Genomic DNA, 17,790 nt, shown 5'->3' on the forward strand with positions numbered 1-17,790 from the left:
TTCATGGGGCCATGACCACTTGATTTAAGCCTGTCATTTGAAAATTTTGGGCTCCTAAAAATGTACTACCTCCGTCCTGGTTTATTAGTCCCCTTTGTATTCCATGCCAAATTTTGACCTTAAATTTAACCAACAATATGTTAATTCATGTCATAAAAAATAATATAATGGGAAACTATGTTGAAATACGAATCAAACAATATAATTTTTCGTGACATGCGTTAATATTTTGTTAGCTAAATGTTTAGTCAACGTTTGACACAAAATACAAAGGGGGGCTTATAAACCAGGATGGAGGTAGTATTCAAAACTGGGTATGGATGACAGGATCGTTTTGCCAAGCATGGATGGTTCAATTGTGGGCTTCACCCATTGTGCAACAAAATTATTGCATGGCTTTGATGACGCCAAGCTGCGTGGATAGAGGTGGTGCACGACGGGCGCAAACCGTGAAAGGCGGTGGTATCACTCATCAAACTTGTCTGTTGGAGGTATGGAATGAGTGCAATGCAAGGGTCTTCAATAGTGCTTCTCGGTTCCCCGGTCGTCATCTCCAATATACGAAATGAGGCGCGCAATTGGGTTTATGCCGGCTCGACACACTTGTGTGATTTAATGCCAGAATTAAAAGTAGCTTTTTTTTTCCTTCAGGCTTTCAAACTTTAATCTGAACTCTCTTTAGTTAGGACACTAGAGTAGGATGATGCGCGACCCATCATGCATCGTTCACGTCATGGTGCATGATCTTTTTTTTTTCAAAATCATGAATAACTTTCAAATTCGTATTTTTTTTCAATTTCTTGAACCTTTTTCAGATTCGCCATTTTTTCTTCTGATTTTCAAATCCTTGACAGCACGGAGCGGGCAGCCAACATGGGCGAACTACTGGGCTGACCTCTACCGAGTGGATTTGAAAGCACTAGGTACGTCCATACTCCATAAGTGTAGCCATGCATGCATGCATCAACCTTTTTGCTGACCCTAGTCATGCCGAACTACGTACTGCAGTCCATGATTCGCATGTGGGGCGTTAATTAGCTAGGCTGCCAGCCATCAAGCTCGGAGTCTCGGACCGTGCGTGTAAGCCTATAAAAATACACCGGTGTTGGCGACCACATGCAACCACGTGAGAGACCGTGCTGTTGTCGACGCCTCTCGCAGTGCCGCTTCCTCTTCTACCTCACAACAACCTCTCTAGAAAGTATCTTGTTTCTCTCAAGAACACACAAGACAAGGAGAAACTCTCTCTCACACACACACATACCAAGGGAGACCACAAAAGCTTTGCTGGGAGGCTCTTCCCTTGGTGCACACACGCGCTACATTTTTTGCCCAGCCCTCACGGCCTACGTCTTTTTATTAACTCAATGCAGTACAGCAGGTGTTGAACACACCCACAAACCCGGCCACCACGTTGGCCACTAACCCAACTAATTAGCTCCATGCACTAATTATATGCTAGCCATGCCCGCGCGGCGGCACGCCGTGCTTATTAATACATTATGTGAGAAATTTGGTGTCTGGTAATATTAAACTTTATCTGTTCGTTATTGATTAATTATTTAGTTTTTTCTTGTCTACTACATTTTGTATGTTATCATATTGGTATGGACGCTGAAATCTTTCATAACGGAAAGCTTCACTGAATGAAAAGAATTGGTACATTGTAAATAAATGGAACAGATATTGATAATGTATGATGGATTTTCAATTCTTCGGTAATTCATAGCATTCTTGTTCGATCGCCGCTGTTTGTTTCAGTGATGCAATGATACATAGATGTGTCCAACTAAAAATATATATGTGGTAAAAGGAAAACTCATGTGAACGTTTTGTGACCATCTGATTGGTTGCTAGTTTGGACAACACTTGTTTGCTCGGGGTTCAAGAATCATTGATGTGTAATTGAGTTTATCGGTTGGACGAAAGATTATTAATTTTTTGCGTCGATTGTACGGAAGCATATAGATTTGTGTCTTTTTTCCTTTAGCTCTGATGTATTAGTGTTTTCTACTCTTATTCAACAAACCCACAAAAGGCACTATTGAACGAAGCGTCTATCCATCATCCCCGCCCGCCGTTTTTGCATATGAGGGAATTAACTTTACTAAATTGTACCCAAGTAGTTATGTATGTAACATGATGGAGAACTTGGATGGAGTATCTTATATTGCAGTTAAGTTTTGGTAAATGTGAAAAAAAACATCAAACTATTTGTAATTATGGCCACCGAGTTCAATCATAGATTTCGATCAGGATCGGTAGTCTAGATCACCCTTCGAAAAAATATGCAAAAACATTCTTTGTATTGTTTTTGCAAGATAAATATTAAGTATATTCGCGTTGGCATTTTAGGTGCGGGCGTGCCAATATACGACTGTATACAAATTCAGTACTTCAAATACACGGAAATAGGAGACTCACTTTATGGAGTTATCAAAGGATTGCCTATTTCTATTTCACATGTATGCTCCATATTGCGCCTGAATATATATATCTGACTGAGACGATTGCGAAAGTCCTTAATTCCTGGAACCTCGAAAGAATTCCAGTTAATTCGATCTGCAAGTCTACACTCGCATAATACCTCCGATTAAGCTACATCAAATGGTCATTTATATTTATAAATCTCTAGCTCACGCCTTCACAATGATATGCATGGAAATAAAAGAAACCATCAAAGCACAGAGAGGGGACACACATTTTAACGTGGAAAACCCAAGTTGGGTAAAAAACCACGGTAGCACGAAGGCCAAATCCATTATGTGAAATGTTTACACGTGAGGGGATTACAACATCTCTGCAAATCATGATAAGCCTTTCTATAAAAGGTCGAAACAACTGCATTTCTCCATGTCAACATGTAGAGTCATGATGTATCATCAATGAAGGAATATTCAACTTCAGTTCTCCATGAGCCATCTTCTCAGTTAGGCTTTGTATGCAAACTCCGGCCTCATCGACCGCGAAAGAGAGTAAGTCAGCTGAGACGGAAATAATGAATTGTCGGTTGATCTGAGTAATGGTTATATAAACTTTAAAAATGGCGTCTTAGTTATTCCAATGTAGATGGCCATGTCCTTACTAACACGTGCTCAACTCGCAATGCAGTTAACTCTTGCACATCATGCTGAATCTTTCTTACAAAGTCTCTATACACCATCCTGATGCATAAGCATGATGATTCATCATGTAGACTTAGAGTGTGCATGTATGCATGTTGCTTTCCATGGAGCCACAGAATTACGTAGAGCCACAGAATTATGTCAAGAAGTACGTAGTTTTGTAGATCACCACAAGCCACAGAATTCTGCCATCAGGCATCCTCAAAGAACAACATCCACGGCGAGTCTGCGGCGGCGATTGGGCGCCAGGTAGAGCCGCAAGACGCCATAAATCTTCTTTTTACATATCGAGCTGTGACACATCCACGGCAACGATTTGGTGCCAGGTAGAGCCACAAGATTCCATCGCTCTATTTTCATACCGGATGAACTGACATCGGCGGCGACGATTGGATCGCCATGTTGAGCCGCAGAATGCCATCACTCTTTTTTTGTATGGTATCAACACACCTCCGCGGCGGCGATTAGATCGCCATGTAGAGCCGCTAGATGTCACCAACCTCTTCTTTTATATTGGATCATTATACATCCGCGGCGGCGATTGGTGCACCATGTAGAGCCGCGAGATGTCATAGACTCTCTTTTTATATATATTGAATCAACACGCATCGGCGGCGACGACATCGGCATGTTGAGCCACAAGATGCCACAAATCTGCAATTGTAGCAGAAAGGACAAAAAAAGGAAATAAATGAAATAACGGCATGTTACCTTCATGCGATTCGCTCACCTAGCAACGCCAATGATCGGAGACTCGAAGTGATGAAGATTGAACGGAGTACTGAACTATTGATCATTATACATTTATGATGGCGATTGGAGCACCATGTAGAGCCGCGAGATGCCATAACTCTTCTTTTGTTGATCGAAGGGAAGAACGCGCGACGATGATTCAATCGTCAGGTTGTGCCACGGGACACCACCAACGTAATTGTGTGTGTATGGCACTGTTGGCGGCGGTGGCGGCGGCATGGATGTTGTGAGAAGAGAAGTGCGCCATTGCCCTTGGCAGCGGCCCAAGAACTCCAACCCCACCTCCCCACGGCGCCTCTGACTCATTATATATGTCCCTCGTGAGGCTTATCCTGGATTAGATTCAACGGCCACTAACCAACAGCTTGCTCCGCACCTGTGGTGGAACTCCAGGATATCACGCATGCGTACTTATCCAACCAAACTAACTCCAAAAGTTCAAATCAATTCTGCCAACGGCTGTCATGTGTGCATGCATCTAAACATGTATGTGCACGTAGTAGTGAATGCTCCAAGTAATCCAGCACGTACCAATCAATCCACCAAGTGTACTTATTATTCCTCTAAGCTACGTGTCCCACTTATAAAATTTTTTTTTCTTAGAGAAAGCTGCCATCTACTAAGCCACGCAAAATTCTAAGCCACGCGTGTGTGACCTCGGTGTCTGATTGTCACCACCCCTGTACATCACTATGATTTCTTTTTAACTTGGCAAATGAGAACCAAGTTAATATTTTTTTCTCAAACTTCCAATTACGATTTAAAATTTGTAAACTTGCAAAACCATGACAAAATATCATCCAACATGTATGTTTTGTTTTCCTTTCTTAAAGAAAGAAGTTATAGCTTTGTAGCTAGAAAAATTCTAACTTGTTGAAGTTTCAAAACTCTCTGTTGAATTATGGTAAAAAGAAAATATCTAAACGGCGCATACCACAACCAACAACCGCATTCAAACTTGAAATACAACCGTGGTAATCAATGCTCACATTGTCACATTCCTTTCCCATGGTTGTAGGGATATGGACCGCATGCATGCGTATTCTCAGTGCATGCATGCATCAAATCAGGCCGAATCTGGCTCCATCACGTAGCCTAATAACATAATTCCACATGTGGTGAGCTGCATCAAATCAGTGCGAGTCTGGGTCCATCATCCGAGACGGAGGTGAGCGAGCTACCACCCGTGCCGGGTGCGCGACCTGATGCAGCTCAGCAGGCGCCACAACCCAATAACGCTAAACATACAAAGATTTACATGTTTTTACATGCTGACTATGATCTTTTCAGACTAATTAACCTCTCCCTCCTTAATCTCCAATCAAAATCCACCTTTATATAAAAGCATGTATCGTTTTGTACGTGTAGCATTACTTGGCCACAAGCTGACGCGCAAGCTGCTGAAACCCATCGCCACGGCCATAAATCGTCCACCCATCATATTGACATGCAAACTACTGTAGCGGGCGAGAACAACTGTCGAAGCTCCAATGTAACTTCCCCGCGCCGGTGTTCAACATAAGCCCACTCCACCTGTTCTCCCGCCGCTGCCACCGCCGAGAGCTTCCTGCTGCGGCAGGACATGAGCTACCTGAAGTTGCTGGACGCACAATAGATGGCGGCGGTGTAGTACGCGAGCTCTTCACCTGCATGTCAAGGCAAGACCCGGTAAAGACGGCTAGGGCATCACCCTGCGGTGGCATGTTCTTCCTCTGGGAGTTGCGGCCGGGCCCTGTCGTCGCGGACGGTCTAACGCGCATGCAGGTCATGTTAGAGGCGGCGACGCGCAGGCACGGCATCGTCGTTGAGTGTGTGCTTAGGCGGATGTGCTCTGGCATGCGATCGAGGCTGGATTCTGAATGCACGATGATGGAACTCGATGATAGAGACCGTGTGCGAGAGCGATCACCTGCGCATGGGCTCACCGGGATGGGACGGCACACAACCGCAGCTTCGCTTCCACATGTACGCACGCCATCGCTGATTCCTCTACCATGGCCTACACGCCCCTCCAATACGCCGTGTCTCCTCTATGCCCCACTATATCGGATGCGTGAAGCAGAGGGCTCCGTCGAGTCATGGGTCACAGACCAACCGTGAGATCAAGATGTATGGGCGTAGGTAGATGTTCCCGGGACTTTGATTTGGAATGAGGAGAATTTATAGGAGGATGAGGCGGTGACGGGAGTTTTCTGGAAAGAAAGAGAAGGAAAGCGGCAGCGTCTAAAAAAAGGAATCAACCCTTGGTCAAGACTGGCAACACAAAGTCTTATCGATGAAATAGCCACGTCAAGTAACTAGACAACACGCGAAACATCTTTCCGTGACAATACATGCATGCATCCATATCTGAACCACCTCAACCCATATCTGAAACTGACAAAACCGACGTAGTTAAATCAGAAATGCCACCCAGAGGATCATGCATACGATCATGCATGAAGGCCCATGCAAAAGAACAAAGCAAACATGAGTTGTTCACTTGCACAAAAAAACAAGGAAGTACCCTGACACAAAATCAGCATACATAAACGCTAAGGCCACACCAAAGCACCAACAGCCAGTTAAGAAAATTTAATTATGGAGCCTACAGCCACACACGATTTTTACCCTCCAGCCTCCCAAACTGATGCATGTGTCCATATTCCATAGGCCCCCTAGTCCCAATCTGCCAAGTGGGCAAACATGAAGGCAAAAACTTCCCGGGATATAGGGGTTTGGGTATATACCCACTGCATTTGCGGCCATGTCCAGTGCGTGTGCATCATTGACTCAACTCTACACGACCCATGAATGCATTCCAACGGACCAACTACTGTGGTATCCCCAGCCCATCAGGGTTCAAATCTTGGTGCTCGCATTTATTTTTGGATTTATTTCAGGATTTCCGGCGAGGCGCATTCAGTGGGAGGAGACGTTCCCGTCGACGACGAAGGTGCCTACGGTGACTTTGTAAATTTCAAGATGATATGTCGGTTCAGTCTTTCAGTGGTGCTCATAAGGGTAGGGTATGCGTGTGTGCGTTCACAGGAATGAGTGTATGCGCGTGTATATGAGCGCTTGTGTCTGTACTGATGTTTAAAAAAAACTAATACTAGATCGATTCTCCTGGCTCCAATCCAATCCAGCTAACCCATTCAACCGGGTCTGGCTCCAGCGGGGTGATTATCTAGCCGGCTCGCGGCAGGTGGGGTGTTATAATTAGCTAGGTTGGCAGTGATCGACGTGCATTGCACTTGGCGGCACATGGCTGGCGATCGAGCTCGGAGTCTCGGACCTATAAATACCTCGGGAGTCCCTACGTCCATCTCCACGCCACCATTGCAGCACTCCATCACACACAACACCTGCCACTGCGAGAGCGAGAGTGAGCGAGGAGTAGACCAACGTACCCACGTACGACGACGGCCATGGCGATGAGGAAGGAGCTTCTCCTGGTGGCCATGATGCTGGCACTGGTGGTGGCGGCGCCGGGTGGGGCGCACGCTGCGTGTGAGGTGGGGCAGCTGACGGTGTGCATGCCGGCGATCACCACAGGCGCCAAGCCGAGCGGCGCGTGCTGCGGCAACCTGCGCGCGCAGCAGGCGTGCTTCTGCCAGTACGCCAAGGACCCCTCCCTCGGCCGCTACATCACCAGTCCCCACGCCCGCGAGACCCTCGTCTCCTGCGGCCTCGCCGTCCCGCACTGCTAGGCGCCAGCTCGCCTAGCGCGTATGGCTCAGCTATAGGTAGGCTACCTCCGTCTTCCATGAGAGATGAAAGAGACTATAATAGCTTAGCCTAGCTGAGACCTGAGAGAGTGCATGCGAGCATGCACGCACGCATGTTGCTGTTCGATCCATGATCGGTGCTTGAATAAATTGACTTTTCCTACCTTCTCCTGGGTTTCCTCTCTCTGTCACTTGCTGTAATCTTTTCAACGAAAACCACGTAAAAGAATGGGCAACCGTCCGAAATACGCCCGAAATTACATGCGTGCATGGACGCATGCCGCTGGGTGCTGCACATTGCACCAGAAACACATGACATGCTCTACAAGCTAGTGATTGCTTTGTTGTACTGTTGGTTCCAACGGGATTGAGCACAAGAAGAGCACATCTTTGATTGCTTGTGTGGTGTGACTTTAAACACTGCGCTCATTAACTCTGCGTGCATTGAATTCATCTATCAACCTTTAGTTCGGTGATATACATTTTAAGTTCAGCTCCATACAATCAAGTCCGCACTTTTTGATTTGTTGTCAGAAGGGCAAAAGATTTGACAGATTCATTATTTAAGAAGGAGTTTAACAAAGTCACTAGCCAGAAGGCGAAACAGATGCCTACTCTCCCGACATAATAATATCACTCAAGTGCCGAGCCCCGGCTAACACCCACTTGCACGTTTCATCTCGGATCTTGCGGATGACTCTCAAGATGTTGTTCAAGACTCTCGAGTTGCATTCAAGCCAGAATAAATCATAGTTTATCTCATATTTCCTAACTAATCACGATAATCAACATCCCCCGCAGTCACAAGACAGCGGTAGCGATGCAGACGGTGAGATTAAAGAAGAATCCGAAGGTAAGCCGACGGGCATCCTCCCACACTCTTAACGGTCGATACATTGCTAAAGTCGTGGCTGGAGTGAAAACCGACAATGTTGCTCAAGCAAGGCCGTAGCCCTTTGTGCCGATGTCAAGGTAGCCGAGAGTGTAGAGTGGTGTAGCCGTGGTCGCGGTACCCGTGCGAGGGACGCCATGGTCGATGTCGAGTCGGGTGGCCGGTGTCTAGGAAGTCACCGTGGAACCGCGGGCACAAAGAGACACCGAGTTAGTCATGGACGCAGTGGTGTTGAAGTACTGGTAGACCGAGAAGAAGATGTTGTTGACGAGGCATTGACCCGGATTTGCCAAGCCCAAGGACACATAGTGGACGAAGGCACGAAGCATTGTTGCAAGTACCAGGCATGCGTAGACGGACGAAGGCGATGTTGACGATGCGCCACTCCAGGCTTGCCAGGCCTGGGAACACATTGGGGACGAACGCACGCGTCTGTGTTGCCAATACCGAACATGCAGACGGGGACCTGCACGAGCTGTAGGCCATGTCGGAGAAGTCGAAGAGGCCAGCATATAAAGACTCGACGACGGTTGTGGCACCAATCGACGTCGGACCGATGTCGCCAATGATAGTCGGAGTAGACAAAGTGGTCGGGGAAGATGACGGCGACGCTGGCGATGAGCTGGTGTTGGTCGAAGTCGAAGGGGGTGGATAGGGGCGGTGGTGGCGGAAGAAGAGCGGCAGCGGTGGCTATGTTGCGAGCGCGACGTCGATGCTAGAAGTAGATAAGGAATCCGATAGTGTGACGAAGACCGGCGCAGATGATGGTGTTCCCGTGCCGAAGGAGGCGGCGCGGGGCGTACCACGTGAAAGTCGACGCGCGGGGACGGCGGCTTGTACCACACGCTGCGACAGCGGGCGGGTCGGGGCGAAGGCGGGAAGACCTCGGGCGGCGGCGTGGACCAAATACCGCGGCGCTATGACTCGATGGGGTGGCGCAGCGGCGGAGTGCGGGGCGGTGCAGCGACGAAGATGGCTTAGAGCGGACGTCCTCTAGGTGACGGTGGAACACGGGCCGCAACACTACGCCCAAAGGGGCAACGCAGTGGCAGCACACTGGTCGATGCAGCCGCAGGGAGAACCATAAGACGATGACACTGCGATTCAAGACGATGCAGCGTTAACCCGTTGCTCGATTGTGGATGGACGCGCATACTTGGTGACGATCTTCGTCGACGAGCCTCGCCTCCACGTCCGACCGTGACCATTCTGTCTCTCTGACACATACGTCGCAGATTTTGGACAGAATCTGCTGCAGTATTTTGAAGTGCTAAACACCTAAAATACCCGGGATGCCTAAGTATACTACACTAATTGTAGTGTAGTATTTCAGTTCTGGGCCGTTGGATCACAGAAATAAACGATCCAAAGTGTTCTCACGTACCCTAAGCTGATCCTTTTTTTCGGTACCCTCCATCAACATGGTTCCCCGCATAATCTTATTTATAGTTCACTCAAAGAATCTGCCTAACCATCCGACTATCACGTGCGTAGCATCCGATTCGTTGCCTTCCTTGATCATTGGGCTTGTAAGTTGGTACGGCAGACATATATACTACTACCTTTGTCCTGGTGTATAAGTCATTCGCGTAGTTTTAGGTCGATAATTTAACTATCTAAATATGTATTATATGTAACAAAAAATATATATTTAGGAACTACATCCGCGTGGAAATCTAGTGGTATACTTTTCATGACATATAACACATATTTAATTCCTCAAATCGATGACCTAGAACTACGCGAATGACTTATACACCCGGACGGAAGGAGTACGCTTTTTTTGTGCAAACAGATACTCCCTCCATCTGAAAATACTTGTTATCAAAATGGATAAAAGGAGATGTATCTAAACGTATTTTAGTTTTAGATACATCCCTTTTTAACAATTTAAATAACAATTTAAATGGATAAAAGGGGAGTAGCTATGAGTACTACTTACTAACTAGTCTAGAGGAACATGTCCAAGCTGGAAAATATCTTGGACAAATTAACCTGCGTCTTAAAGAAAACACTTGACAAACATGCTACTTTGCCGAGTGTTTTCTCTACCGCGCGTCTTGGAGAAGTGTTTGCTGAATATAATGTTGCTGAAAACGCAAACGCAATTGGCAAGAGACCCATGAATCTTCAATTTTAAAGGGAGAAGTTGAAGATTCTATACCAACACGAACAAGCAAGGGATGCGTATGAGTAGAATCACTGAAAGGACATGATCACGAACACGTTAGCATCAGGAGCACTCAAGGAACACAATACCTTTTTCTTCATCTACCTAGGTTGGCCGGAGACGATAGATACTAGAGACGAACCCTGTCTCGCTGAACATTTGTACATGCTTAATAAGCTAATAAGAGAGCAAGAGATAGAAAGGAGATGATGGGTTTCTCCGGTGCTCTGCAATGGTGGGATGAATGGCACCTGCGTGTACTGGCGCTGGGCAGCCTCTTCATCCAGTACTTCCTCTTCTTCTCCGGCATGGTGCGCAGGCGTGCTCTTCCAGCTTGGCTCAGGCTCTTCATCTGGCTTGCCTACCTCGGTGGGGATGCTCTGGCGATATACGCGCTCGCCGCCCTCTTCAACCGCCCCCGGCAGCTACCCGGCGATGGGAGCGGGAGCGGCCTGGAGGTCGTATGGGCGCCTATCCTTCTCGTCCACCTCGGCGGCCAGCACACCATGACTGCCTACAGCATCCAAGACACCGAGTTGTGGATGCGCCATGCCATAACAGTGGCATCCCAGGTCTCGGTCGCCCTCTATGTATTCCGTAAGTCCTGGCCCGTGGAGAAGGGGTTATTGCTGGCCCCAATCTTGATGTTCGTCGTTGGGATCATCAGATCCTGCCAGAAGCCATGGGCTCTCAAGAGCGCCGGTGTCAGTGCCATCGCCAGTAGCAGTGTAACCATTGTTCCCAGCTCTCCATCCGCGCTAAGGAAACAAGGTATGGTTGCGCTTTTCTGGCAGGTCTGCACGTGCGGTTATGGCTATGGATTTAAATCAACCGGATTTCTGGAAGCAGTAGCCGAAGAGAAGGACATTTTGCCTCAAGAATTTGCAAAAGAAGCAAGAAAGTGTGTACTGGAGTCAGAGTTAGCCCATGATCAAGACAAAGCAGAAATACTAGCTGAACCTTCGGTGGAAACGTATGTCAACATGATACTGGGAGACATACCAGTTCCATACTCTACCCGGATTAAAATCTTACAGCATTTCATGGCCCTTGATTTTGCACATGCATATCACCTATCAGATCGCATGTTCCTTATGTCATTTTTGCTCCTCTACACAAGAAGAACAATTTTAATCAGTCGCCTTGGCTTATGTTTGCATCTCTTGCTCCCATTCCTGACCTTAGCTTCTGTGGTCATCCTCTTTTCCATGGGCCACAAATATCTTGGATACAAATACAACGTGACAGATGTCAAGGTAACTTACATCTTGTTCTCTTGTACTGCGCTGCTGGATTTCCTAATGCTATTGGTTGGTCGTTTCATCAGATTCATACCACCAGTCAGGGTTGCCCAGCATAGCCTCTTGTCGTGTGCTTCTCGCAACAAGAGGCCCACTATTTTGATGAAACTTGCCACAGTTGTCTGCTGCAAGGACTATGTTAACATGCATTGTTATATAGAACAGGCACCAGAAACATCCACAACCTATATTGTACATTTGGTTCATGGATATGTGAAGGATGGGTGGAAAGAACACATCCACAACGCTGACAGCTACAGAAGATTCAATAGCCGCGGGGGCCATTGGACTCTGAGGAAGAGGAGGCTTGGGCGCCTGAGGTGGAGCTTGAACATGGCATTCGATAGAAGCGTCCTTCTCTGGCACATCGCCACGGAACTATGCTATCGCAGCACAACCAATCGAAGTCCCGAACGCGTCCAAGTAAGCATGGTGATATCCAACTACATGGCTTACCTGCTCTGCATCCATCCTGAGATGCTAATGCCCGGGACCAGGAGCAGTATCTTCACTTTTGCCTGCCATGATGTTGAGCTCATGCTAGGCCATGAGTCTCCCTTGGGGGATCTGGTTCCCAATGCACACAGGCTTCATCACCAGTTGCTGGAGCTGCATGACGAAGGGGATAGGTGGGATGTGGTACAGGGAGTATGGGTTGAGATCCTATGCTACTCTGCCAGTAGGTGCAGGGGGTACTTGCATGCCAAGAACTTGAGTGAAGGTGTGGAGCTCTTGTCCCGTGTTTGGCTGCTCTTGTTATTCATGGGGATGGAGACATTCGCAGATAGGTTTCAGAGGCCCTTTACAAGGAGAGAAGTCCACAATGATGATGCAGGCAGAACTGACGAGAACGAGATTATTATATCTATTGTCTAAGTTATTTTTTCCAACCTTTATTTATTGTGTTTGTTGAGGATGTTGTGACGACTGAGGGACTTTCTTCCTAGTTGTAATATTTTATGTATTGCTTTTGTTTCAATGCAGTACTTTCTTCGTCCCAAAATTCTTGTCGCTCAAATATGTTGAAATAACCACGAAGTGCGTGGCACTGTCTCCAGATCGTACAAAGAAACAGTCGTCGAAGAGGATTAGAAGTAGAGACCGAGTAGGCTAGCTTCTAGGCAATCTTAAGCATGTTTATATGCGTGTACCGCTACCCCTTGTAACACATCGATTTGTGAATCAATAAAGCAAAAGAACAGGCTCGACAGGAGCATGTGGCTATCCAGATTGGTTCCGTTGTGTTGTGCTGGTTAGTACGTGTGCTAGATCGATTGGAACGCTTCCGGCTAAAAGTTCACATACGTACATAGTGCTAGTATACCTCCGGAAAAATATAAAAAGTCTCAAAAAACAACCCTTTCAAAAAGAAAACAGTGCACAAGCACCGTGGTTTTCACCCAAGAAAAATCCGAGCTCTCAAAACAATTCTTTCAGCAAGGCAATTTTCAAGCACAACCAATACAGGCCGAACCTTAAGTTTTCACCCTAAAAGTCCCGGCTCGGCACTCCACAAGAACCACCAAAAAATGAATTCTAGTGTTGCTGCCCCCACTTGACATTGCTGCTCCTGAGGGTTATCAAACACCTCGCTGACTTCATCGTCTCGAAGGCCCCGTGCGGCTAAAAGATCCTCCGATCTCAGCCACCATGACCTTCTTCACAGCTGTCCATACAATAGAAATCGAGAAGCCGACATGTCACATGGTGTCAACAAACAGTAGAGCTTCGTGTCACGCCCTCATGGAATCTCATAGGCTGAGATGGACGTGCATGGTCGAATTCTATCCGATCCGAATATCTTGGGCAAGATCTCCGATAGCAGTTCCGGAACACGTGGATGACCAGATCGAGGAGGACCGATCATGCAGGATGTTGAAGTGATGCGAGAGACGCACAAGGACCGTCACCTTTATTATCACGGCAGCAGGCCCCCACGCTGCCCTGATCCGGTCAGCTGCCGCCATCCGACAACAGCCGAAGATGGAGAAGTTGAATCCGATAAATCAACTAGTCCACGTCACAGGCGGTGACCGAAGCCTTAGCCACATGTGACGCTCCGGTCTGTGGCCGCCTAGATATGATGTCGGAATCGGGCGCGAACCACACATGGGAAACAAGATCAAGTCAAGGATGGGAGAGGATGCCGGCTACCAGCGGCGTTCCTGATTTGTATGTTTCGCGTGTTTGGACTTCCGCAAATCTCCCCTACTTTTTTCTTTGTTTTGCGAGAGAAACTGTGTCCGGGCCGTCCCATGGATCGACACAGGAGCGCGTTGGATGGCTTCGGCTGTACGGAGAGCGCAGTCCGAACGGTTGTGGGAGGTTTACGGGTTCGCCTTGGAGATGCCCTTAGCTCGTAACAAAGTCACACACAACTGATTTTCAACTAAGCTGATTTCATCATCTTACTGAAGACATTATCGACTTAGCTTGTATGTGTAGAAAGGTACGGTGGTTCCAAACTTTAATGCCATTTCTTCACTAATCATTTTCTACCAATTTAACCAACATGATTAACCACTTACACACCGTCGTAGACAACTATATATCACTTGTTTATTCACTCTGTCTAGTCTAGCTAGAAAAAAAATGTATGGCAAGAGGCCCATGGTACGCTTACCTTCTTTTAACAGTTTTGCTAGAACTCATCTAGATGAGATATAATTTGGTCTCATTCAGATGCGTGTGTGCTGACGTGAATTGTATCTGTTCTTATTTTCAAAATGAATGAGATCAAATTATATCTTATCTAGATGAGTTCTAGGTACTCCCTTCTTCTAATGGCAAAAGTAGTGGATTCTCGTCGTGCTGGTTTTAATGGGAAAGCAGCACGAACAAGCAAGGGATGCGTATGACTAGAAAAAGTAAGGATGTTGCGAATCATTGTTAGTACTATCATATATGTATCAGGTACACTGACCTATCCAAAGATGTGCGTAGCGTGCATGCATGGATTGTCGTCCGATGCAAAGGGCCATATATACCTAGCGGTCAATGGTGGGCACCTGATGCTTAAACTCCTTTTCAAGGAAGATAAATCAACCACCGAGTGGGATGCATGCACTCCATCTCTCTAGTCTAGATAAAGTAAGGGGCAGTGTGAATTAAGCCTGGAATATAATGAAGATCATGAGGAGCATGTGAACATCGCGCCACGGGCACGCAAAGTACACAAGAAACTTATTGCTTTGTCTTTTTGATGGCATGTATATATGCATCTTTTTGAGGCCGTGAGAGCCACGGAAGAAGAATGGGTTTCTCTGGCGCTGTGCAATGGTGGGATGACTGGCACCTGCGCATTCTGGTGCTGGGCAGCCTCTTCATCCAGTACTTCCTCTTCTTCTCCTCCTTGCTGCGGAGGCGTGCTCTTCCAGCTTGGTTCAGACTCTTCATGTGGCTTGCCTATCTAGGCGGCGATGCTCTGGCGATATATTCGCTGGCCACCCTCTTCAACCGCCACAGGCAGCCGCCCGGCGATGGGAGCGGGAGCGGCCTGGAGGTCGTATGGGCGCCTGTCCTCCTCATCCACCTCGGCGGCCAGCACACCATGACTGCCTACAGCATCCAAGACAACGAGCTGTGGGTGCGGCATGCCATAACCGTGGCATCCCAGATCACGGTCGCCCTCTACGTCTTCTGCAAGTCGTGGTCCGGCGACAAGAAGTTGCTGCAGGCCGCAATCTTGATGTTTGTCGTTGGGATCATCAGATCCTGCCAGAAGCCATGGGCTCTCCAGAGCGCCAGTATCAGTGCCATGGTTGCCTATTTGTCTCCATCCGCGCTAAGGAAACAAGGTATGGTTGCACGTTTTTGGCAGGTCTGCACTTCCGGATACAGCTATGGATCTAAGTCAAGTGGATTACCAGAAGCAGCAGCCGAAGAGAAGGACATTTATCTTCAAGATTTTGCACAAGAAGCAAGAAAGTGTGTGCTGGAGTCAGAGTTAGCCCATGATCAAGACGCAACGGTAAAACTAGCTCAACACTGCTTGGTGGACAAGTATGTCTACAGGCTACTTGCAGACATACCAGTTCCATACTCTAGTCGGATTAAAATCTTACGGGAATTCATTGCCCTTGATTTCCAACATGCACATCACATATTGGATATCATGCTCCTTTCCTCATTTGAGCATTTCTACACAAGAAAGACGATGCTAAATAGTGGCCTTGGCTTATGTTCGTATTTGTTGCTCCCATTCCTAGCCTTAGCTTCTGTCATCCTCTTCTCCTTAGGCCACAAATACTACCATGACTACAATGCAACAGATGTCAAGGTAACTTACATCTTGTTCTGTTGTACGACGTTGCTAGAATTCATAATTCTCTTGCTCGATCCTTTCATCAGATTCACAGAATCTGTCAAGGTTTCCCAACATAGCCTCATATCGTGTGGTTATCGCGCCAAGCGGCCAACTGTTTTGATGAAGCTTGCCACACTTGTCTCCTGCAAGGACTATGTTAACATGCATTGTTATATAGAACAAGCACCACCGGGATGCTCTGCCCTAATTTTGCAGCTTGTTCATGGATATGTGAGGGATGGGTGGAAAGAGTACATCCACAATGCTGCTAGTTTCAGGAACTTCAATGGCCGCAAGGGCCACTGGACTCTGAGGAAGAGGAGCCTTCCTCACTTGAGGTGGAGCTTGAACATGGCGTTCGATAGAAGCGTCCTGCTCTGGCACATCACCACGGACCTCCTCTCTGATTGTGACACCACAGCAGATCACATTCCAGAATGCGCCATTGGGGGTGTGGTGATATCACGCTACATGGCTTACTTGCTCTGCATCCATCCTGAGATGTTGATGCCTGGGACTAGGAACAGTATCTTCACCCATGCCTGCCATAATGTCGAGCTGATACTGGGCCACAAGTTACCCTTTGGAAATCTTGTCCACAATGCAGTAAGACTTCAGAAAGAGTTGTTGGAGCTGCAGGACGAAGGGGAGAGGTGGGAGGTCGTCCAGGGGGTATGGGTGGAGATGCTATGCTACTCTGCCAGTAAGTGCAGGGGATACTTGCACGCCCAAAAACTGAGCGATAGTGTGGAACTCTTGTCCCGTGTCTGGCTACTCTTGTCAAACATGGGGATGGAGACATTCGCAGACAGGTTTCAGAAGCCGTGGCATGTCAACATCAGAAAAGAAGCACCTGATGATGATAAAGAAGAAGAAGGCCATGAAGTTAGTGCCGACAGAGATGCCGACAACGAGATTAACATATCTGTTGTCTAAGTTATCTTTCCAATATTCACTTAGTTTTCGATAATGTTAGTTCTTCCTAGTCGTAATGCGTTATGTGTCATTTTTTTCCATGTATATGGTCAATCGACCACTTTGTGGGTATATTATGAATAACACAGCTAATCTCTTGGGTTTCCCCAACATCTTAACAATAGTCTTTTCGATAAAGAGTGGATTTTATTAATTCAAAATGAAGCATCAAGTGGATAAAAACATAATAAGCACACACCCGACAAATGCTTAATTAGGATGCACATACCCAACAGCAAACACACACAAAAAGAACATGCTGGCAAATAGCAAACTCATATATATAAGACCAAAGCTATTCCTAAGCGAAGAAAAGAATCCCGAAGGGATCTAATCCGCGAACGACAAACTAAAATTAAGATCACATGCGAACCAATCATCTCATAAAACCACAAGGAAAATGAAGTTCTTTCCCGGCAACACCTTCAGGAAGGGAGTGATGCTCAAGTGTCACCATGACTGTATCCAACCAACATAGGTTAGATTCTAGGTTTTCACCCTAAAGAACCAGTTCGAGCATATCCGAGCAATCTCTTCAATAAGGTGTCGGTGTAAAAA

At 47.0% G+C, this 17,790-nt stretch overlaps 2 protein-coding genes across 2 annotated transcripts; both read left to right on the plus strand.

The window, feature by feature from the left end:
- The first annotated feature begins 7,208 nt into the window (after positions 1-7,208).
- On the plus strand, positions 7,209-7,751 carry LOC119294346 (non-specific lipid-transfer protein 2P-like). Its single transcript, XM_037572549.1, has one exon. It carries the CDS (start codon positions 7,289-7,291, stop codon positions 7,568-7,570), a length of 282 nt encoding a protein of 93 aa, XP_037428446.1. The 5' UTR covers positions 7,209-7,288; the 3' UTR covers positions 7,571-7,751.
- Positions 7,752-15,204: 7,453 nt separating this feature from the next.
- On the plus strand, positions 15,205-17,327 carry LOC119293095. The gene has a single exon (XM_037571676.1). It carries the CDS (start codon positions 15,205-15,207, stop codon positions 17,191-17,193), a length of 1,989 nt encoding a protein of 662 aa, XP_037427573.1. The 3' UTR covers positions 17,194-17,327.
- The last annotated feature ends 463 nt before the right edge of the window (positions 17,328-17,790 follow it).

Source organism: Triticum dicoccoides, chromosome 4B (assembly GCF_002162155.2).
Source record: "Triticum dicoccoides isolate Atlit2015 ecotype Zavitan chromosome 4B, WEW_v2.0, whole genome shotgun sequence".
Lineage (NCBI taxonomy): Eukaryota > Viridiplantae > Streptophyta > Magnoliopsida > Poales > Poaceae > Triticum > Triticum dicoccoides.